Here is a 24318-nt window from a genome sequence, read left to right as displayed (position 1 = left end):
GTATTTTTAGTAGACACGGGGTTTCACCGTGTTAGCCAGGATGGTCTCGATCTCCTGACCTCGTGATCCACCCGCCTCAGCCTCCCAAAGTGCAGGGATTACAGCCATGAGCCACTGCGCCCTGCACCTTTTTGTGACTCTTATACTTGTTTTGTTTGGCATTATTTTCACTTTGAATTGTATGTGATGGATTGAAGGGAAAATACACCATGGACTTGGTGTATCACCTTGCTTCACCTTGGAGGTTGATGGTTCATTTGTAGTTATTTATTCACAAGTATGTAACCAATATAAGATATAAGTGAATTATGGCTATGAAAAAATGGAGTACAGCAGAATTCTGAATTGTCTGAAAGTATTTAGGATGTATTAATTGAATGAAGGCTGTCACCTTTTATTTAAAGATAACTGTAGAATATTGATTGAGAAAATTTTTTGGATATGTTCTGAAATGGAAAAAGCAGGGTGGAAAGCAGTATGTCTAATGTGAGCCTATTTTTGTTTTAAACGTGTATTTGGAAAAAATATAATAAATTTATATATACCAATATGTCATCAATGACTATCTCTGGATGGTGGATTTTCAGGAAAAACAGTTTTTGTTTATCTTTTGTTGTTTCTTTTTCTTTTCTTTTCCTTTTTTTTTTTTGAGATGGAGTCTTGCTCTGTTGCCCATGCTGGTGTGCAGTGGTGCGATCTTGGCTCACTACAGGCTCCACCTCCCACGCTCACGCCATTCTCCTGCCTCAGTCTCCTGAGTAGCTGGAACTACAGACGCCCGCCACCACGCCCAGCTAATTTTTTGTATTTTTAGTAGAGACAGAGTTCCACCATGTTAGCCAGGATGATCTCAATCTCCTGACCTTGTGATCCGCCCGCCTCGGCCTCCCAAAGTGCTGGGAATACAGGTGTGAGCTACTGTTCCCAGCCTTCTTTTCTTTTCATTATTTATTATTTTTATTTATTATTTTCTTTGAGATGGAGTCTTGCTCTGTTGTCCGGGCTGGAGTGCAGTGGTGTGATCTCAGCTCACTGCAGCCTCGCCTCCTGGGTTCAAACGATTCTCCTGCCTCAGCCTCTGGAGTAGCTGGGATTACAGGTGTGCGACATCATGCCTGGCAAATTTTTGTATTTTTAGTAGAGACAAAATACAAAAATGTTGTATTGGCCAGGCTGATCTCGAACTCCTGACCTCAGGTGATCTGCCCACTTTGGCCTCCCAAAGTGCTAGGATTACAGACATGAGCCACCATGCCTGACCTCTTTTTTTCTTTTTCTTTTTACACTGAATACATATTACTTTTATGAAAAAAATTAATGGGAGAGAACTCTATGCCAGTGGATATTAGAAACACACTTTTAAATAATCCGGGAAAGAAGGGTAGTTGGGAATTTTTATGAGCAAAGATCACTATATGACAGCTAAATTGGCCTTTGGGGTGGTTTGGGGTGGTTTTGAGAATAGTTTTAGCCTAAATTTCATTTTGGGCTTAGAACCCTCCAGAAAAGAGTTCTTTTGAAAACAAACCCACAAACTGCCATTTGAATGAAATAGTGCTCAGCCCTGACCAAAGGGTAGAAGAGAAACTTGATTGCAGGAGTAAAGAACTCAGAGTTAGGTCATTGTTGCAACTTGATGCCCAGATAATTGAGTAGCATGATACTGTGTACCTGTGATTTACGTAATCTCAATTTAGTCTCTTGTGATGAGTTGGTGCACTTGAACTGATTTACGGAAAGTGCAGTTTGGGGAAGGTAGAAGATTGGCCTCATCCCCTGGGTGGTGCCATTACGAAGGTGTCCCAGAGAGGGAAGGTGATGTTAGGCCACCACCTGAGGAAGACCTCGGTGTGGAGGCTGCCCACTTTATCATCTAATGGGAGGTAATGTGCTTCAGTGCCACCAGTTCATGGTAGAGTGCTACTTCTCTCTGGGGATAGGGGAAAGAGAAGGGCTTAGTGGATGAGTGCTCCAAGTAAGTATTTAAGATGTGATAGCCGTGAAAATTATGAGATATTCGTGGTCTAAGATTGTAGAATAAAAATGATAACCTTACAGATGGCAAGTAATTGTTTTCTTTTACATTTTTTTTTCCCGCAGTTACAAAATTTAATAGAGTGAAAACAGAGCTCCCATACAAAGGGAGGGGACCCAAAGAGGGTAGCCGTTGCTGGCTCGACTGCCTGGTTTTATATCCCGATCATTGTCCCTCCCACTGTGCTGTCAGGTGATAGATGATTGGCTATTTCTTTACCTCCTGTTTTTGCCTAATTAGCATTTTAGTGAGCTCTCTTTACCACCTGATTGTTTGGGTGTGAGCTAAGTTGCAAGCCCCGTCTTTAAAGGTGGATGCAGTCACCTTCCCAGCTAGGCTTAGGGATTCCTAGTTGGCCTAGGAAATCTAGCTAGTCCTGTCTCTCAGTTCCCCCTCTCAACTTGGAAAACCCAAGTGCTGTTGGGGAGGTTGGCTGACGACTGCTCTAGCTGCTTCCTGCTGAATTGGGGTGTAATAGGGGTTGTGCTGTTGAGATTTCCTTGGGAAGGGTGCCTTCAATGTCATTAACATCGGAGCATGGGCTAGCAGGCTGGTCCAGGGGTCCTGGGTAGATCTTAGTTATGGACTGCATCTGGGGCTCCATTTGAAGAACAATTTGTAGCTTTACAGCTTAGATTCTGGAAGAGACAAACTTAACAAGGAGGTTAAAGATACGGGGTCCAAAGAGGAATAACAATATTATAGCTGCTAGAGGTCCTAAGAAGGGGAGAATCCAGGGCATCCATTGGCTAAGGAGGCCCCAGGGTCCAGTGTTTTGAAGCTCCTCTGCTCTACATTGTATTCAATTTCGAATTTCTTTAACTTTCTCAGCGACGATTCCGGATTGATTAACATAATTTACTTTTCTTAAAAAGATAATTTTGTTTTTCTTCTAAACATTGATACGTTGGCTCCCTTTCTGCCTTTCTCTCTTAAAAAGAAGATTTTTGCTTTTTTGTCCTTTTAAACTTTAACCCATTGGCATCTTTTCTGCACCTTAAAATTCTGGAACCTTTTAACTTTCAGTTTAATTATACAGAGTCAAGTGTGTATTTTAATTTGGTCCCAGAGTGGGTTTTGCGTTTTAAAAATTGAACTGTGAGAGTATAAAAATGTGTTAAGGATAAAGTATGAAAGTATACTTTTATATGAATCCTGAATAACAATTTCTACTCATTTGAAATGCTAATGAACTGCAGTTATTTAGTTTCTAAATTTAGCTATTTCAGATTTATAAGTGCCAGGGAACTCACTATTTCTTGTAGGTATTTTTTATAAGCTGACTCTGTATAACAAGATAGAGTACATAAGAATAAAACATAAATAATACAACTTACAGAGTACCAGAAAAAATAAAACTAGGAGTATACCATTAGATGAGTAAGTCAATTATGAAATTTGAGTCTCAGATGTAGCTGTAAGTTTCCTCACTGCTAAAGTAAAAAGAGCTGGCTCAATTTTTATTGAAGAAAAGCAAAAATACTATTTTTAAGTAGCAAGGCCTTCTATAGCTGTAATTTCTAAATGAACGTTCCCGTGACTGTATAGGAGAGGAGGTGCTGAGTGATGAGGATGTAAAGTTCTCTGAAATCATTTGCAGGACATTTATGAATTGTGTCTTTTTTTTCTTTGTTTTGAGACTCTGTAGCCCTTTTTTTTTTTTTTTTTTGAGACAAGATCTCACTCTGTAGCCCAGGCTGGAGTGCAGTGACACGATCATGGCTTACTACAGCTTTGACTTCTCAGGCTCAGGTGATCGTCCCACCTCAGTCTCCGGAGTAGCTGAGAATACAGGCATGCGCCACCATGCCTGGCTAATTTTTGTATTTATTTAGAGTTGGGTTTCTGCCATGTTGCTCAGGCTGGTCTCAAACTCCCTGGCTCAAGCGATCCACCTGCCTCGGCCTCCCAAAGTTCTAGGATTACAGGTGTGAGTCACTGTGCCCTGCCACATGTCAATTGTAAGAGAGAGTCATTAAGTGTTTGGTAGTTTTTAAAAAATAAGATACATGTAATAAATGTTTAAGATAGAGTAGGGGAAATAAATATACCTCTCTTTTTTTGTTGTTTAAAAGCACTTTCTCAACTTCAAAATAGAGTTCTCTAATTCACCTTGTTTGCCATCCATCTACTGGTTGACTTGTCTCAGACAGCAGTGCTAATACTTTTGTTAATTGTTTGTTCCTGTATTATAAAAACTGTTTATTCATCGCTCTCAGTGTAATCAGAATTCCAAGTTAAATGATTGAATTATTTTTCACTTTTTAAAATTTAATTTTACTTTAAGTTCTGGGAGACATGTGCAGAATGTGCAGTTTTCTTACATAGGTTTACGTGTGCCATGGTGATTTACTGTACCTATCAACCCATCATCTAGGTTTTAAGCCCCACATGCATTAACTATTTGATATTTTTCACTTTTCAGTCGCCTGGTTTGATAGGAGCTAGATATAATCTAACTGATAGAATGAACTGTACTCTGTTTATGCAATCTACTTAGGTCTTTGGACACGTAGCATATTTATTCTGTCAATATTTTCTCAGTTAAGAGTTGGTTTAACTGGATTGTGTTTGAGTTGATTCATTGGGTTGCTTCTGATGTATCCTTCTTCCAAATAAAAATTCCTTTAAAAATTTATATTAATTTTTTTTGGGAGGCTGGAGTTGAGGGTTGTGATTCTGAGAACAAAATCAGTGGCTCTGGGTCTGGTTTTATTTCAAAAATTATTTTAGGTGTATTGAGGATTTATTATATAGAGGATTTATTCAATGTATCTGTTATTTCTTCTGTAGGCTTAAACAAATCCTTTACAAATGTTTAGGCATGTAGAAACTTTAGGATTGATAAATGTTATGACATTATTCTTTTCTATCAGTGGGCAACCCTAGAACTGAGCAATTGTTTTATGGAATCAGCTAGCTTTGGGGTATCAGTAGCTAAATTGTGTCTGTGATGTCTCAAGCGCTCGTGTTTGTGCAGATAATTCAGGACCATCCGGTTTACAGCAATTCAGTGTTACTGACATGACAGTTAATTGTCCTTTCACCTCTCTTCCATGTTCCCCAACTTGTTAAGAAAGTTTGACATCACTGTCTGTTTCCTAAATTAAACCTATGTGAGTTCTTGAATTCAGTTTCAGTGGAAAGTTTCTAGGTTAAGCAAAAAAGTCAAGATTTTTCTTAGGAGCTAACTTTTCTTATTTTTATTTTTTTTTAATTTTTACTTTTTTTTAGATGGAGTCTTGCTCTGTTGTCCAGGCTGGAGTGCAGTGGTATGATCTCGGCTCACTGCAACCCTGCCTCCTGGGTTCAAGCGATTCTCCTGCCTCAGCCTCCCGAGTAGCTGGGATTACAGGTGTCTACCACCATGCCTAGCTAATTTTTTGTATTTTTAGTAGAGATGGGGTTTCACCCTATTGGCCAGGCTAGTCTCGAACTCCTGACCTCAGGTGATCCACCTGCCTTGGCCCTCCAAAGTGCTGGGATTACAGGCATGAACGAACTACCATGCCCGGCCAGGAGCTAACTATGTATTTTAGCAAAAAAAAAAAAAAAAAAAAAGATACTTTCAGATACTTTGATACTTTCATTCCATTTTAGAGGTGAGCCTTTAAAAAAAAATAGCAAACAGAAACATAGAGAGGAGGTATAAAGAAAAAATGAAAAGAACACTTGCAGAGTGGCAAAAGTAAGAATATATAATGACCATAAAGAGTCAATTTCTGGGTGTGTCTGTATGTGTGTGTGAGTGTGTGTGTGTGTGTGATAGTACCATGGATTTTAGTATGTTTATATAAATATACATACCTGCTCAACAAGTTGGGATTTTCAACTAAATGAAATAATTACTGGTAATAGATTGCATTAGAACTTCTTCTTTTATTGTTGTGGAAGAAAACAAAATGTTAAACTCCAATTTAATACCTTCCTTAGTAATTAAGAATGACCTGTGTCTCCTGACTCTCAGCTCTGCTAGATTTCCTAAGCATTGTTATTTAACTTTTGCAATGGAATAGAATGCCTCTTTCAGTGCAGTAGGCAGAGTTTCTCCAAGATTCTGGTTTGGTAAATCCACACACATACAATATACTTCATTTTCTTTACTTTTTTAAAAAAGCAATTTTACGGCTGGGCACGGTGGCTCATGCCTGTAATATCAGCACTTTGGGAGGCATAGGCAGGAGGAAGTGATCACTTGAGGCCAGGAGTTTGAGACCAGCCTGGGCAACATAGCAAGACCCTGTCTCTACAAGATATTTAAAAATTAGCTGGGTGTGGTGTCTTGCACCTATAGTCCTAGCTACTTGGGAGGCCGAGGTGCAAGGATCACTTGAGCCCAGGAGTTTGAGGCTTCAGTGAGCTATGATTGTACCACTGCACTCTAGCCTGAGTGACAGAGCAAGAACCTTTTTTATTTTTGTAAGTAAAGTTGAATTCATAAGGAGCGTCTGATCTTATTTTCTTTTAAGTCAATGATTCCCTGACATGACTCTATAAACCAGTGGTAAACTATGACAAAGTTCTCGCAGGAAACATGAAATGAACTTTTCCATAAATCTAAATGTGTTCGGTGAAAAGGACTGCCCTTTAGTCTGAGATTTTGTCCTTTCTATATTTTGGTGTTAAAATGTATACTCATTTTTTAGGAAAAGACTGTTTTATGACTTTGTAAAATTTCGGAGGAAATTTACGTTTTTGAGATTCAAATGTTTGGAAGCCAGTGTTTTAAAACTCCTTGACCATAGACCGGAACCTTTAAGTGCTCAGTATGTCAGAGAAACTCTTCTAAACTAAAATGGATAGGAATCTATGGGTCAGATTACTTTTTAAGACATACACTTTTTAAGTTAGCTTTTGTTAGATTATGCTGTGGTAACAAACAATTCCAAACTCTCAGTGGCTTTCCGGGAAAAGCTTTATTTCTTTCTCCTGTTGTGTGTAGCCTGTGGATTGATGTGGGGTGGCTGTGGTCGCTGTATCTCTCCATGTGTCTTTGTCTTGGGACCCAGTCTGAAGAAGCAACAACTGCCTAGGACATGCCATTCTCATGATAAAGAGACATAGCTGAATTGTTTCTGTTTGTAGGTGTTGCTGCTGCTCTTACTCTGTTGGCTAAAGGGAGTCCCATGGCCAAACCTGATGCTATTGCAGATGAGGAAGTATAATTCTCCTATAGTCCCTGCAAATAACATGGCAACAGGTAGGGACAAGAATCCTCCTGTAGGAGGGGAGCAATAATGGGGAGTAATAATAACATCCATCAGTATCAATCACATTGAAGCAGTCTTGTATATGCACAATTTGAAAAACAATAATAAGCACTAGGTACCCACCACCAAACTTAAAAAGTATAACCAATACCTTTGGAACCTCCTGGGTGCTTTTGTATCACTTCACCAAATGTAAGCACTCTCTTGAAATGTGTGTTTATCATAACCTTATTTTTATATTACGTTGTATTGATATGCCACAATTTATCCTTTCTCATAGATTAATTCCTTTTTTTTTCTAGTATGAATAATGCTACCAAGAACATTCTTTCATGTGTCTTCCGGCGTACAGTGTATATTTCCTTAGGGCAGGGATTTAAGGATGGAAATGCTGGATTGTGGGGTACATGCCTCTCAGTTTCGGTAGATAATGCCAAATTGTTTTCCAAAGTGGTTTTGGCAGTTTATACTTGCACAAGTAGGGCTGTATGCATTACCACTGCTTACATCCTTGTTCACGCTTGAAAACCTGATAATATCAAATGTCTGGTATATTAGGTATAAATCAGATTCCTTTTTGAATGTATCAGGAGGTGCTTCTCAAAGTAACACAAATCCTTTGGGATACCATTTAAAGTGCAGATTTCTATTCAGGAGGTTGAATTGGGATGAGAGCTGACTGAGGTCCTGCATTTCTTAGTCTCCCAGTTGATGCCATGCCATTGGATGCGAGACCACACTTTGATACCAAGAATCTAAGGCACTAAATACAGTCATGCATCACTTCATGAAGGGCTTAATGATGGGAATAAATTCTGAGAAACGTGTTGTTAGATGCATTTCATTGCTGCGTGATCATAGAGTATGCTAACACAAACCTAGATGGTAGAGCCTACCACACACCAAGGCTGTATGGTATGGCCTATTGCTCCTAGGCTACTGTACAGTAACATGCTGTACAAACCTGTTGTTACACAATGGTATTTGTGTATCTAAAAATAGAAAATGTATAGTAAAAACAGTATAAAAAAATAAAAAATGATACACCTGTATAGGGCACTTACCATGAATGGAGTTTTCAGTACTGGAATTTGCGCTGGGTGAGTCAGTAAGTGAGGGCTGAGTGAATGTGAAGGGCCAGGACATTACTGTGCACTACTGTAGACTTTATAAACACACTTAGGCTACATAAAATGTGCAAAAATATTTTTCTTTGTTAATATTAAACTAACTCTAGCTTACTGTAACTTTTAATTTTTCATTGTTTGAATTTTAATTTAAATAATTGTTTAGAGGCAGGGTCTTGCTCTGTCATCCACTGGGGTGCAGTGCACAATCGTAGCTCACTGTAATCTTGAACTCCTGGGCTCAAGGAAAACTCCCGCCCTGGCCTCCCAAAGTGTTGGGATTACAGGCATGAGCCGCCGCACCCAGCCTGTAACATTTCTACTTTATAAACCTTAAATATTAAAAATATTGACTCTTTTGTAATAATATTTAGCTTAAAACACACACACATTGTACAGCTGCATAAAATATTTTCCTTCTTTGTTTCTTTATTCTATATACTTTTTTCAATTTTTGTTTTTTTTCTTTTACTTTTTAAAACTTTTTAATTAAAATCTAAGACACACACTGATACAGTTTGGCTCTGTGTCCCCAGCCAAATCTCATCTTGTCGCTCCCATAATTCCTACATGTTGTGGGAGGGACCCAGTGGGAGGCGACTGAATTATGGGGGCGGGTCTTTCCTGCGCCATTCTGATGAGAGTGAATGGGTCTCACGAAGTCTGATGGTTTTTCAAAAATGGGAATTGCCCTGTACAAGCTCTCTCTTTGCCTGCCACCATCCATGTAAGATGTGACTTCCTCCTCCTTGCCTTCTGCCATGATTGTGAGGCCTCCCCAGCCACGTGAGTCCAACTAAACCTCTTTCTTTTGTAGATTGCCCAGTCTTGGGTATGTCTTTGTCAGTAGCATGAAAATGGACTAATACACACACACCTTAGCATAGGCCTCCATAGGGTCAAGAACATTACTATCACTGTCTTCCACCTTCCATCTTGCCCCACTGCAAGGTTTTCTGGGCCAGTAGCACACAAAGGAGCAGGTATACATGCTAAAATAATATAAAAGGTATAGTATAGTAAATACATAAACCAGTAACAGAACTATTATTTATTATCATTGGCAAATATTATGTACTATATATACGTAACTGTCTGCGTTATACTTTTATATGACTGGCAGCACAGTAGGTTTATTTATACCAGTATCACCACAAACGTGTGGCTAATGCCTCATGCTATGACATACATTTTGATAACTTCGATGTCACTAGGCAACAGGAATTTTTTTTTTTTTTTTTTTGAGACAGAGTCTCGCTCTGTTGCCTAGGCTGGAGTGCAGTGGTACGATCTTGGCTCACTGCAACCTCTGCCTCCTAAGTTCAACCAATTCTCATGGTTCGACCTCCCGAGTAACTGGGATTACAGGCATGTGCCTTCATGCCCAGCTAATTTTTGTATTTTTACTAGAGACAGGGTTTCGCCATGTTGGCCAGGCTGGTCTCAAACTCCTGGCCTCAAGAGATCCGCCTAGCACGGCCTCCTAAAATGCTGGAATTACAGGCATGAGCTACTGCGCCCAGGCTGGCAATAGGAATTTTTGAGTTCCATTATAATTTTATGGGACCACCATCATATATGTGGTCCATCCTTGACCAAAATGTTATGCAGTGTATAACCGTGGTCAGAGTGGCCTTTGTCTTGTCTGCCCGTAGCACCTAAAGAGTCTTTGGAACAAGACCAGTAAATAACAACATTTGTTACATCCAATTGAATCTAAGATTTTTGAATCATGCTTCATCTTTTTATTGACAGTACATGAGCAATTTAGATAATTCTTAAATTTTATTTATTTTTAATAAGTAATAACTATATATGATATGTAATGTGATTTTTTGATCTATGTGTACATTATAGAAAATATTCAATCAAGATAACTAACATATACATCACCTCACTGACGTCATTTTTTTTTGTGTGTGTGGTGAGAATATTGAAAATCTATATATATATATTTTTTGGCATTTTGAAACATAGAATATATTATTAACTGTGGTCAACATACAGTGCAATAGATCACCAAAACTTACTCTTCCAGGCCAGGTGCGGCGACTCATGTCTGTAATTCCAGCTCTTTGGGAGGCTGAGGAGGGTGGATCACCTGACGTCAGGAGTTTGAGACCATCCTGGCTAACATGGTGAAACCCCATTTCTACTAAAAATACAAAAAATTAGCCGGGCATGGTGGCGTGCCCCTGTAATCCCAGCTACTCAGGAAGCTGAGGCAGGAGAATTGCTTGAACCCGGGAGGTGGAGGTTGCAGTGGGCCAAGATTGCACCATTGCACTCCAGCTTGGGCAGCAAGAATGAAACTCCATCTCAGAACAAACAATAAACCAAAAACTGTCTCTCCCAGGAACTAAAACTTTATACCCTTTGATCAACAACTTTCCTTTCCCCATTCCTCCTCCTCCCCACCACCCATTGTAACCACCTGTCTACTCTCTGTTTTTAAGATATCAACTTTTTCAGATTCCACATAAGTACAATATTTTTCTTTCTGTGCCTAGCTTATTTCAATTAGCATAATGTCCTCTGGTTCCACCCATGTTGTCAAGAATTACAGAATTTTCTTACTTTTTAAAGCTGAATAGTATTTCATTGTAGTTTATAAACCACATTGTATTTATCGATTCATCTGTTGATGAACACCTAGATTGCTTCCATATCTTGGATATTGTGAACAATACCGAAATGAACATGGGAGTGCAGATAGAATCCCAAGCCACGATTTTAACCACTCTACTTTCTGTACCTGTTGTAGATGCTCTTTTTTCTTTTTCTCTAAACATCTCTCTTGTACAAATATTGGCTGTTAAGGAATAAAGTAGTGGATCTTTTCTTCTAAGCATTTGTTGCTTTATAGTTTACAAAGAGAGTCCAGAATTTAAACCTAAGCCATGTAAGTTTCTGAATAGCTTATATTGAAGTAAGAATACTAGGAGTTCTAAAGACACTGGTTCTTCCCCACTATGCTACTATTAGATTAGTATAACTTATTAAAGTAGCTAGAGATAAATATCTCAATGGCACTCTTTAAGCACATTAAAGCCAGTGGAAACTGCCCAATTTTATTTCTTTTTTTTTTAAATTTACTTTTTTTCCCCCATTCATTGATGGATTGATGGATAACAAATACAGAACAAATGATTTTAATTTTGTGGTATATATGCACAATGCCCATTTTAAATCGACCATAAAACTTAAACAATTTTTTTTTTTTTTTTTTTTTTTTTTTTAGTAGCTTTACGAGTACAAGTAGTTTTGGGCTACATGGATGAATTGTATAGTGGTGAAGTCTGGGATTTTAGCGCACCCATCACTCAAGTAGTGTGCTTTGTACCCAACAGGTAGTTTTTGTCCTTTACCCTCCTCCCACCCTCCCCCTTTTTGAGTCTCCAGTGTCCATTATACCCCTCTGTATGCGTTTGCATACCCATAGCTCAGCTCCTACTTAAAACTAAGAACATGCAGTAGTTGGTTTTCCATTCCTGAGTTACGTCACTTGGAATAATGGCCTCTAGCTCCATCCAAGTTGCTGCAAAAGACATTATTTTGTTCTTTTTTTATGACTGAGCAGTATTTCATGGTGTGTGTGTGTGTGTGTGTGTGTATGTATATATTTATATTTATGTTTATTTTCTTTATCCACTAATTCATTGATGGGCACTTAGGTTGGTTCCGTATCTTTGCAGTTGTGAGTTGTGCTGTAATAAACAGATAAACATATGTGTGCAGGTGTCTTTTTGATTTGATGACTTCTTTTCCTTTGGGTAGATACCCAGTAGTGGGATTGCTGAATTGAATGGTGGTAGATCCACTTTTAGTTCTTTAAGAACTCTCCATGCTGTTTTCCATAGAGGCTGTACAAATTTACATTCCCACCAGCAGTATGTAAACATTCTCTTTTCACCACATCCGTGATAACATCTATTGTTTATTGACACTTTAATAATGGCAGTTTTGGCTGGGGTTAGGTGGCATTTCATTGTGGTTTTAATTTGCATTTCCCTGATGATTAGTGATTTTGAGCACTTTTTAAATATGTTTGTTGGCCATTTGTATGTCTTCTTTTGAGAAGTGTCTATTCATGTCATTTACCTACTTTCTGATGGGATCGTTTGTTTTTTTCTTGCTGATTTGACTTCCTTGTAGATCCTAGATATTAGTCCTTTGTGGGCTGCATAATTTGCAAATGTTTTCTCCCATTCTGTAGGTTGTGTTTACTCTGGTGATTGTTTCTTTGGCTCTGCAAAAGCTTTTTCATTCAATTATGTCTCATTTATTTATTTATTTTTATTGCATTTGCTTTTAGGGGTCTTGGCCATAAGTTCTTTGCCTACACGAATGCCCAGAAGAGTTTTTTCCTAGGTTTTCTTCTACAATTTTTATGGCTTTAGGTATTAGATTTAAGTCTTTAATCCATTTGGAGTTAATTTTTGTATATGGTGAGAGAGAGGGATCCAGTTTCATTCTTCTACATGTGGCTGTCTAATTTTCTCAGCACTGTTTATTGAACAGAATGTGCTTTTCCCAATTTATGTTTTTGTGTGCTTCTTGAATATCAGTTGGTTGTATTTGGCTTTATTTTTGGGTTCTTTATTCTCTTCCTTTGGTCTATATATCTACTTTTATACCAGTATCATGCTGTTTTGGTTACTATATATATATTTTTTTTCTTCTTTTTGAGACAAAGTCTCACTGTGTCACCCAGGCTGGAGAGCAATGAGGCAATTACAGCTCACTGTAGCCTTGACCTCCAGGGCTCCAGTGCTTCTCCCACCTCAGCCTCCCATGTAGCTGGGACTACAGGTGCACACCATCACGCCCAGCTAATTTTTGTATTTTTTGTAGAGACAAGGTTTTGCCTTGTTGCTCAAGCTGGTCTCCAACTTCTGGGCTCAAGTAGTTCTCCTGACTCGGCCTCCCAAAATGCTGGGATTGCAGGCATGAGCCACTGCACCCTGCCTACTATATCCTTATAGTGTAGTTTGAAGACAGGTAATGTGATGCCTCCAGATTTGTTCTTTTTGCTTAGGATTACTTGCAAAGCTATTTTGATTGTAATTCGTTATTCAGCAAGAAGAGTTTATAACAGGTGATTTATTTAGTTAAAGGAAGAAAGTTTAAGGAATCCTTAAGGAGATAATAGACCTTGTCAATAAGCAAGCATTGAAATAACTGATAATTATTCATTAACCAGATAAAAAGAAGGATAAAATTTTTAAAAGCCCACATTTTCCTCAATGCACGATGGTGATATGTGATCTGTGGCATATACTTGTATCAAGGTCATTCCTGGCACTTTCAAACTGCGTTATTTAAAAACAGAAAAAAAACCCAGCTGTTAGGACAGAAACATGACTCAGAGTAGCTTAAGCAATGAAGGAGATTTATTGGCCTATAGTTGGGAAGAACAGGAGTGGAGTGGGTTTTAACTAAACGGTATAGAGATTCTAATTATGTTGTCAGGACTCTCTCATTACCTCAGCTCTGATTCCCTCTTCCTGTAGGTCCTCTTCTCATGTAGATGGCTTTCTTCCAAGTGGTGGTGATGGTGGTGGTGGTAGAGGGAGCTTTGTGAGGAGGAAGACATAGTGACAGAAAGTTTCAGAATTAAGTCATTCTAAAGGAAAATGAGAACTTTCTTCCCGCAAAGGCCTTCCCCTCTGAAATAGCCCTGTAAGTCATTTATTGTTTGTTTAATCAACTGTTTCCTCCGTAGCCTTTATCACAAATTATCTCCTTTATTTAATTGCTTACCTAATTATTGTTTTTCCTTCCAACTGCAAGGTAAAATCCATCAGAGCAGTAACTGTGCCTATTTGTTTCATTACTGTAGCCCCAGCATCTAGTAGGCACTCAGGAAATAGTAAGCAGCAAATATATAAAATTCCAGAAAGGGACTCAGATCCTCTTTGAGCCACTTGACATTATTGTGGTCTGCAGGGTAGGGTAGTGTGATTGATATACCTACTAGAATCTCATGGAATAGGGAAATGGATTTACCATAGGTAATGGTGATAACATTAGCTAAAGGAATTGGGAAAAGATGCTGAGCAAACAACAAAAAATATCTGTCCACCATATGTGTTTTATGTCCTTTAAGCACAGTTTCATATTTTACCCAACTACCTAGTCTGATGTGTAAGGTTGTGCAGATTCTGCACTGCATGAAGGAGTTTGCTGAGGGGACAGAGCGTGGGCTAAAATCCAGCCCAGAGCTCCACTTACAGGACTTCCTTTTTCCAGGAGGCACTCTGTTTTCAATTTTGTACACATTTGGATGGTCTCTGTGTATGGTATCCTTGGTTGAGTATCCATCTCTCCATCTAAACTTCTGAATAGCTTATACTAAAGTAAGAATACTAGGAGCAAAAGTATGACCTGGATGTGTCTGTGCATCTGGATCCCACCGGCCAGCTCAGTGTTGACTACGTGCTTAGCCATGTTTGCACATATTCTGAGAGATGACCGATCTTGGGAAATTCTGAGATGACTGGTCTTGGGAAATTCCCCCTTGTTTTCTTTCTCTCCTCTCCATTTTTCTACCTAGTTTTGATAGTCGGTCAGGTTTTCAAAGCACAGATTTTGAGCTTTCTGGACTTTAGAATGGCTGAATGGTGACACTGTCATCTTTCTTTCTTGTTTACCCACATTTCTCTGCATTTCCATTTTGATCATCCTGAAAATTCTGCATCAGGAGGAAGAAGTTTCCTATTACTGGTCCTCCTGTGGAATAGAACTGTCTTATAGCTCAATCCCTTTGGGGTTTGTTTTGCATTTTATTTGATTAAAGATCTACTGGGGCAGTGAAATACTCACTACTTTTTAAAAAGGTAGATGAGTTCAAGGAACAGACACCCACTCCATCTAACTCATGTAAGGCTGCAGGGGATCTCCTAAGTTCCAGATGTATAGCTCAGCCTTTCATTACCTGGAAGGCTCTCTGCCCTTTTCTCTCTTTCTGGGACTACAGGGTTTCATCTCTGCTTCACTCTGGCCATTGGTTTCATTAATCTGATTTTCTTTTTTCTTTTTTTCGAGATGGAGTCTTGCTCTGTCTCCCAGACTGGAGTGTAGTGGCACCATCTTGGCTTACTGCAAGCTCCGCCTCCCCCGTTCACGCCATTCTTCTGCCTCAGCCTCCCTAGTAGCTGGGACTACAGGTGCCCGCCACCTCGCCCGGCTAATTTTTTTGTATTTTTAGTAGAGACAGGGTTTCACCGTGTTAACCAGGATGGTCTCGATCTCCTGACCTCGTGATCCACCCGCCTCCGCCTCCCAAAGTGTTGGGATTACAGGCGTGAGCCACTGCGCCCGGCCAAATCTGATTTTCTTTAAACACCAACTTTCTCTGTATACTGGCCAGCCTATAAGTGGCAAAAATGGGAACTGGTGCTTAATCTACTCATCAGAGTCTCAGTTCAAGTCCACAGGAAGTCTGCACCATAATCATCACATGGAGAAGTTAAAAATAAAAAATTTATGGACCTCAAACACAGACATTCTGAGTCAGTAGGTCTGGTGTCCTGGAATCTATATTTTAAGAATGTTCCCCAGAAGGAATTCCCAGATCCCAGACCTCTCCATAATCACAAGAGAGAGGAAAGGAAAGTGAGTGAGTGATAGAATTGATGAGCCAGGCCCTAGCACCCACTTATGTCCTACATAGCCGCTTCTCTTTCTCCCTTTGCCACTCCTTGCTATTGATCTTCCTATCTAGAGAGGAGCTGGATATTCTAAGACATTGGAAACAAATACTAAGGAATATAGTAGTTTTCATTAAAAGCAATAGTAGCAGCAACAATTCTCAGTGTAGCTTGGCAGAAATGCAGTCCAGTTAGGTGTTGGGGCCACCCATCCCTTATCAAATCAGTGCCATTTGTTTGGTCTTGGATGCTCTTAGAAGTATAAGACAGGTCTAGGTGTTTCTGAGAAACACCTGATAGCTTGGAAAGCCTTGCCAGCTATGGCAGCAATTGTCAGGCTGTCTCCCTGGTCAGGTGGTGGGTGACCTTGCAGCTTCAGTGCCCATCACTCTTTGATGTGCCACAGTTATGTGTTTGTGTCTCTTAGTTCAAAGTCTTCAAAGAGACTCTAGTCACTGAATGGCCAGCCAGTCAGGGGCCTCCCCTGGGATTATGGGCCAGAGCAGACTGAGAACCATTAATGGACAGAGCAGGGCATAAATAAGTGCATTACAAGCTTTCTTCTGGCTGGCTTGCAAATGGAGGTTTAAATGAATATTTGTAATTTCTTTTTAGTTTTGTTATTCCTAAATGAAAGAAGGATTATATTCCCAAATCAATTATAATGAGTTTTTATATCTCAGAGGTACAAATATGACTCCAGCCTCATTTTATATGTGAAATAAATGCCCTATATAGTATTCAGGATACCTACCAAGTGTTTTTATAGTAAACATCATCCTTGTCTCTTCATGTCTTAATAATAAAATGTATATTATATTGTAAATAAAGTAATATGGTTTATTATTTAATGTTTAAAGTATAATGCCATATATCTTACTTTTGTAGTGTACTAACATATGCAAAGGGTGTAGCAATTTGATTCTGAGTCCTTGCAATAGTAATAAAAGCCATTACTTTATTTAAAACATTTGTCCACTGTGGGATTTCAGAGGCAGTTGAAGACCTTATGTGGATATTGATCACAGAAAGTATGCAAAGATAAGAAATACTTTTAACCAAGACTGAGCACAAAAATAGCTCTGTATTATATTTCTGTACACAAAGAAGTTGTATGGCACAAAGCAGTTATGTTTTAAGCCCACAAAGTATAGTATCAGTACCTTAGGGTTGGTTTAAGAATGTGTGTGTTTAATACCTTTGTAAGAATTTAAGTATCTATCTTGATGCTGAAACTATCTTGTTTATCTGATTTTTAAAAATTATTTGTTTTTCCAGATCCAGTCCTTCTGTGGAACTTCTGAACATCTTTTATTAGTGGAAATATTTTCTACACAATGAAGTCAACAACTTAATTTAAACCAGTGTTCGTGTGGTTCTGATTCATCTGCTGTGGTTCATGAAGCTTGAGATCTGAGGAGTACAGGGTCTTTTGCGATGACAATATGACTAATAGTAAAGGAAGATCTATTACCGATAAAACAAGTGGTGGTCCAAGTAATGGAGGAGGTTTTGTAGATTGGACTTTACGTTTAAACACAATTCAATCTGACAAGTTTTTAAATTTACTCTTGAGTATGGTTCCGGTAATTTACCAGAAAAACCAAGAAGACAGGCACAAAAAAGCAAACGGCATTTGGCAAGATGGATTATCAACTGCAGCACAGACTTTTAGTAATAGATCTGAGCAACACATGGAGTATCACAGTTTCTCAGAGCAGTCTTTTCATGCCAATAATGGGCACGCATCATCAAGCTGCAGCCAAAAGTATGATGACTATGCCAATTATAATTACTGTGATGGAAGGGAGACTTCAGAAACCACTGCCATGTTACAAGATGAAGATGTATCTAGTGATGCTGATGAAGATGCTATTGTAGAAGTGACCCCAAAATTACCAAAGGAATCCAGTGGCATCATGGCATTGCAAATACTTGTGCCCTTTTTGTTAGCTGGTTTTGGAACAGTTTCAGCTGGCATGGTACTGGATATAGTACAGGTGGGTTTTCATCTTCCTTTAACTTTGCTGTCTTTTTTTGTTATTCCATTTCTGTTTAAAATGCTTTTTGTAGGTTACTACTCTCAAACATTTACTTTAGATTTAATTTATCCCTGGTAAAATGAACAGATGCTGACTCTGGGAGAGAATCTATTTCTATGTGGGAGTTTTTCTTTTTCCCCTTTAGAAATTCTGAAAGAATAGTTATTCTGACTATAAAGTAACTCTTCTCTACAGACCCCAAAATAGCTTGGTTAAAAGAAAAACTTCCCAAAATGTTATATTTAAATACTTTCTTACTTTTAAAATAAAAGTTAATATATACTCATTAAATTGAATTCAAACATTAGAAGGTATTAAATAAAACATGAAGTTTCTCTTATTCCTTATCTCCAAATCAAAACTCTCCTCCTCTGCAGAGATTACCATTGTGAAGTGTTTGTTGTATACACTTGCAGGCTTTTTTCTGTGCTTACATATATACATAAGAGAGTTTTTTCAAAAATAAAAATAAAATGTTATATATATTTTTCTGCAACTTATTTTCATTGCTTAGTAATACATCTCTCCAAATTGGTACACAAACATTTTCTGCATTTTAAACTGAGTGCATGATATTCCATTGAATGTATATACCAAAATTTAGTTACTCCTTCTTCCTTGTTGGTGCTGTAATAACTATCCTTACAAATATAAGGATATATATTCATATAATAATATTTTCATAGGCTAGATTTAAAAACAGCATTATTGGATATTAGGGTATGTATTAATATCTATGTTTAAAATTTTGGGCCGGGTGCGGTGGCTCAAGCCTGTAATCCCAGCACTTTGGGAGGCCGAGACGGGTGGATCACAAGGTCAGGAGATCGAGACCATCCTGGCTAACACAGTGAAACCCTGTCTCTACTAAAAATAAAAAAACTAGCCGGGCGAGGTGGCGGGCGCCTGTAGTTCCAGCTACTCGGGAGGCTGAGGCAGGAGAATGGCGTGAACCCGGGAGGCGGAGCTTGCAGTGAGCTGAGATCCGGCCACTGCACTCCAGCCTGGGCGACAGAGCGAGACTCCGTCTCAAAAAATAAAATAAAATAAAATAAAATTTTGTAGATACTGTCAAGTTGCATTCTAAAAAATTTGTACCAATTTATACTCCTACTGTCAAAATATAAGTACTTTTATTTTTTCATGTCCATGTCAACATTGGGTATTTATTTTATTTCTTTTTTTAATTGAGACAGGGTCTCGCTGTGTGGCCCAGCTCACTACACCCTCAACCTCCTGGGCTCAAGTGACCCTCCCACCTCAGCCTCTTGAGTAGCGGACTGCAGGCACACTACACCTCACTAATTAAAAAAATTTTTTGGGGGGGACAAGGTCTTGCTGTGTTGCCCAGGCAGGTCTCAAACTCCTGGACTCAAGCAATCCTCCCACCTTGGCCTTCCAAAGTGCTAGGGTTTACAGGTGTGCACCACTGTGCCCAGCCAACATTGAGTCTTCTTGATCTTTTTCATATTTGCCAAATGGCAGGAAAATGTTATCATGTTTTAATTAGCATTCTTTATTATTAATGTTTAGCATATTGTCGTATGTTTATTGGCCATTCTTTTTCTGTGAATTGTTTTTGTATCTTTTATTTTTAAAATTTATGTGCTCCTTATTGATTTGTAGATATTCTCGGTTTTTTTTGTTTTGTTTTGTTTTGTTTTGTTTTAAGGCAGAGTCTAGCTTTGTCGCCCAAGCTGGAGTGCAGTGACATGATCTTGGCTCACTGCAACCTCTGCCTCCCAGGTTCAAGTGATTCTCCTGCCTCAGCCTCCTGAGTAGCTGGGACCACAGGTTCACACCACCATGGCTCGCTAATTTTTGTATTTTTAGTAGAGATGGGGTTTCACTATGTTGGTTAGGCTGGTCTCAAACTCCTGACCTCAAGTGATCCGCCTGCCTCCGCCTCCCAAAGTGCTGGGATTACAGATGTGACCCACCATGTCTAGCAGATTTGTAGGTGTTCTTAATGCCTTGTGGTTACCAAATACCTATTACATAATTATCTTTCTAAAGTAATAAATTGCCAAAATTTGATAATTTATTCTGTCAGTTTTTGTTTATCAGTCATAGAAATGGAAAGTATTAGACATATTATCCTGTAATGTGCTCTTATCTTTCATTGTTTTTTTCCCTAAAGGAACCTCAGGTTATTTGTGACTCTAAGATGCTATTCAAGAGGTAATATTTTTATCTAAATGAAAAATGTACATAGAAACATTTTTCCACCATCAGTTGGAGAAAGGATATGAGAGGAACTGTATTGCAGTACATTAAAGTTTTAAAAAGATAATAGTACCAAAGAGATATCAAACCTCCATTCACTTGAAATATAATTGTTGTAAGTTCTTATAGTAGTATCACAGCTGTGACAATAGATAGACTAGTTTTGGTTGGGATTTTTTATTGAGATACCAGTTATTCTGAAGAAACACTTAGTATTTAACTATAGAATGGTAACATCTATAGGACTAAGGTGTTACAGTACAGCTTAGCAGAATATTTACATAGCTCATTGTGTATCTGGAGTAATGTTGACTTACTTCCTGATACTGAGAGAACAGCACACATGTAATTGGAAAAAGTTCCTTTTATGATTTTATGAACTTTTACAGTGCTAGCCCTAAGGATTTTATAATGTTAAACTTTAGTGTTAAACATTGTAGAAACATAATATAAATATTTTTAAATATTTTATTTGAATGTGCTCTTTTAAACATTTTAATTGAAATGTAATACATCTAGAGTATACAAAATACAAAATAGATCTCAGTGAATTTTCTTAATATAAACAACTGTATAACGATCAACCAGCTCAAGAAATACAATTTTGCCAGTACTACTTCTTTAGTCCTCCTTGTGCCTTCTTCCAATTGCTGTACTTTGTGTCCCCATCACCAAAGGTAATCACTAATCTGATTTTCTGGTAAGCACCTCCTTGCTTATCTTTATAAGTGTGTATCCCTAAACACGTAGTTTGGTTTTACTTGACTCTTTATAAACTATATAATGGAAGTATAGAACATGTTTTTGTGTGTGTGTGTGGCTTTTTTCCCCTCCACATTATATAAATTTCATGAAGCTGTAGTTTATTTCCATTGCTGGATAGTAATCCATTATATGGATATACTATACCACAATGTATCTATTCTGCTACAGATAGACATTGGGAGCAATGGTGCTTCCAGACTCTTTTTTTTTTTTTTTTTTTTTGGAGACAGAATTTCACTCTTGTTGCCAGGCTGGAGTGCAATGGTGCAGTCTCGCCTCACCGCAACCTCCGCCTCCCAGGTTCAAGCGATTTTCCTGCCTCAGCCTCCTGAGTAGCTGGGATTACAGGCATGCACCACAAAGCCTGGCTAATTTTGTGTTTTTAGTAGAGACGGGGTTTCTCCATGTTGGTCAGGCTGGTCTTGAACTCCTGACCTCAGGTGATGCGCCTGTCTCAGCCTCCCAAAGTGCTGGGATTACAGGCATGAGCCACCACACCCGGCTGCTTCCAGACTCTTAATGCACATGTTCATGAACTTCTTTTGGGTATGTATGTAGAGATGGAATTTCCAGGTCTTAGGATATGGAGATACTCAAATTTAGTAGATGTCATATGATTTTCCACATTGGTTGTACGAATTTACAGTCTAATTAGCAGAGTATGAGAGATCTCAATACTCTATATTCTTATTTCTACTTGGAATCAGTAGTCTTTTTATTTTTGGAAATTCTGGCACATGTGGAGTGGTATCTCATTGTGGTTTTAATGGAGATTTCTGTGATGACTAATGATGTATACTGACCATTTGGATATTACTGGTAAAGCTTTTTTTGTCCATTTTTCTATTTGTTTTTCTTATAGATTTATGAGAGCTGTTAGTGTTTTTCTTATAGATTTGTAGGAGTTATATTTTGGATATGAGGCTTTTAGTGCTATATATTAATACCTTTTCTCTCCTCTGTGGCAGAAGTTCTTAATTTTGAAATAGTTCTTTTCCTTCTACTTTTTTATAGTTTGTATTTTATGTCTCTTGTCTAAGAAATCTTTCCATACCCTGTGGTAATTAAGATACTCTATTGCATTACTTTGTTGAAGCTTTGTTGTTTTGCTCTTACATTTAGATCATTCCCTCCCTGGAATGGATTTTTGTGTAGAGTATGAAATGAGGCTTATGTTTGGTTACTGGTTTCTTGAGTTTTTTGTATTTCTTCATGGTTCAGTAGTCGTATGTGTCCAGAATTTATCCTTGTTGCACGTTTTCCAATTTGTTGGCGTATAGGTGTTCATAATAATCTTTGATGATTCTTTGTATTTTTGTGGTCTCAGTTATGAATCTTTTTTCATTTCTGATTTTACTTATTTGGGACTTCTCTCTTTTTTTCATAGTCTAGCTCAAAGTTTGTTGATTTTTTTTATCTTTTCAAAAAATAACTTTTCGTTTAACCCATCTGTATTTTTTAGTCTGAATTTCATTATTTCTGCTCTGATCTTTATTATTTCTTTTCTTCTACTAATTTGGGATTTGGATGGTTCTTGCTTTTCTAGTCCTTGGGGTGCATTGTTAAGTTGTTTATTTGAAGTCTGTTTTTTTTTTTTTTTTGAGACGGAGTCTTGCTCTGTTGCCCAGGCTGGTGTGCAGGGGTGTGATCTTGGCTCGCTGCAAGCTCCGCCTCCCAGGTTCACGCCTTTCTCCTGCCTCGGCCTCCCGAGTAGCTGGGACTACAGGCGCTCGCTACCACACCCCGCTAATTTTTTGTATTTTTAGTAGATAGGGGATTTCACCGTGTTAGCCAGGATGGTCTCAATCTCCTGACATCGTGATCCACCTGCCTTGGCCTACCAAAGTGCTGGGATTACAGGTGTGAGCCACCACGCCTGGCCTCAATTTTTTCACATAGTATTTATTGTTATAAACTTTCCTCTTAATACTGCTATTGCTGTATTCCATAGATTTTGGCATGTTGTATTTTCATTTTCATTTGTTTCAAGAAAATTTTAAATCTTAAATTTCTTTCTGAATTTCTTAATTGACTCATTGGTCACTCAGAAGCATGTGGTTTAATTTCTATGTGTTTGTGTAGTTTCTGAGGTTCATCTTATTGATTCTAGTCTATTGAATTTGTGGAGAACATTTTGTGGCTTAAGATATAATCTATTCTGGTAGAATGCTCTGCGTGCTGATGAAAAGAATGTATCTTCTGTAGCTGTTGAGTGAAATGTTCTCTAAATGTCAGTTAGGCCTGTTTGGTCTAATGTGTGGTTTAACTCCAGTGTTTCTTTGTTGATTTTCTGTCTGACTGATCTGTTCATTATTGAGAGTTGAGTGTTGAAGTCCCCTACTATTATTGTATTGTAGTCTATCTATCTCTCTTTAGATTTATAAATGTTTGCTTTATATACTTAGAAGCTCTGGTGTTGGGTGGATATATATATAATATATGTATTATATATGTAATTGTTATGTCTTCTTGCTGAATTGACCCCTTTATCATTCATTATACAGTGGTCTCTTTCTCTTTTACTGTCTTTGATTTGTAGTCTATTCTATCTAGTATAAATATAGCTACTCCTTGCTCTTTTCTTGGTTTCTAGTTGCATGGAATATATTTTTCTACTGCTTCACCTCCAGTCTAGGTGTATCTTTATAGATGAAGTGGGTTTCTTGTAGGCGGAAACCTGGGTCTTATTTCTTTACCCATTTAGCCACTCTATGCCTTTTCATTGGAGAACCGAGTAATTTACATTCAGTATTATTATTGATAAGTAAGGACTTACAATTGACATTTTGTTGCTTATTTTCTATCTGTTTTGTAACTCTTCCTTTCTTACTGTCTTCCTCTGTGATTCTTTTGTGTTTTTTCTCTAGTTGCATATTTTAATTTGCTGCTTTTTATTTTTAGTGAATAAGTTATAGATTTTTACACTGTGGTTACCATAAGGCTTAACAAAAAATCTTATAATGTTATTTTAAGGAGATGACAACTTATCTTAGATCACAAAGAAAATAGTAGAAACAAAGAAAAAAACTAAGAAACTACACTTTAACTCTGCTCCCTCCATTTTGACCTTTCGTTATTCCAGTTTTCACATTTTTATATTGCCTATTTCTTAACAGGTTGCTGTAGCTATTATTGTCTTTGATAGATTTGTGATTTAGGCTTCATACTAGAGTTATGAGCAGATTGCACACCCTAATTACAGTATTAGAATATTCTTGGTTTTGCAGTGCACTTAATTTTACCAGTGGATTTTATATCTTC

The 24318-nt window shown here is 38.1% G+C and overlaps 1 protein-coding gene across 1 annotated transcript in view; it reads left to right on the top strand.

The window, feature by feature from the left end:
- Positions 1–24318, top strand: part of SLC41A2 (solute carrier family 41 (magnesium transporter), member 2) — a 162146-nt gene that overhangs the window by 18546 nt on the left and 119282 nt on the right. Inside the window, exons 2-3 of the mRNA XM_011975507.1 lie at positions 13886–14054; positions 17303–18024. Coding sequence (XP_011830897.1) covers positions 17470–18024 — 555 coding nt within the window. The 5' untranslated portion in view covers positions 13886–14054; positions 17303–17469. The remainder of the gene's footprint in view (positions 1–13885; positions 14055–17302; positions 18025–24318) is intronic.

Source organism: Mandrillus leucophaeus, unplaced genomic scaffold, assembly GCF_000951045.1.
Source record: "Mandrillus leucophaeus isolate KB7577 unplaced genomic scaffold, Mleu.le_1.0 Scaffold157, whole genome shotgun sequence".
Taxonomy (NCBI): domain Eukaryota; kingdom Metazoa; phylum Chordata; class Mammalia; order Primates; family Cercopithecidae; genus Mandrillus; species Mandrillus leucophaeus.
Note: the sequence above shows the minus strand (reverse complement) of the source record. Positions and strands in the feature narration are given on the sequence as shown.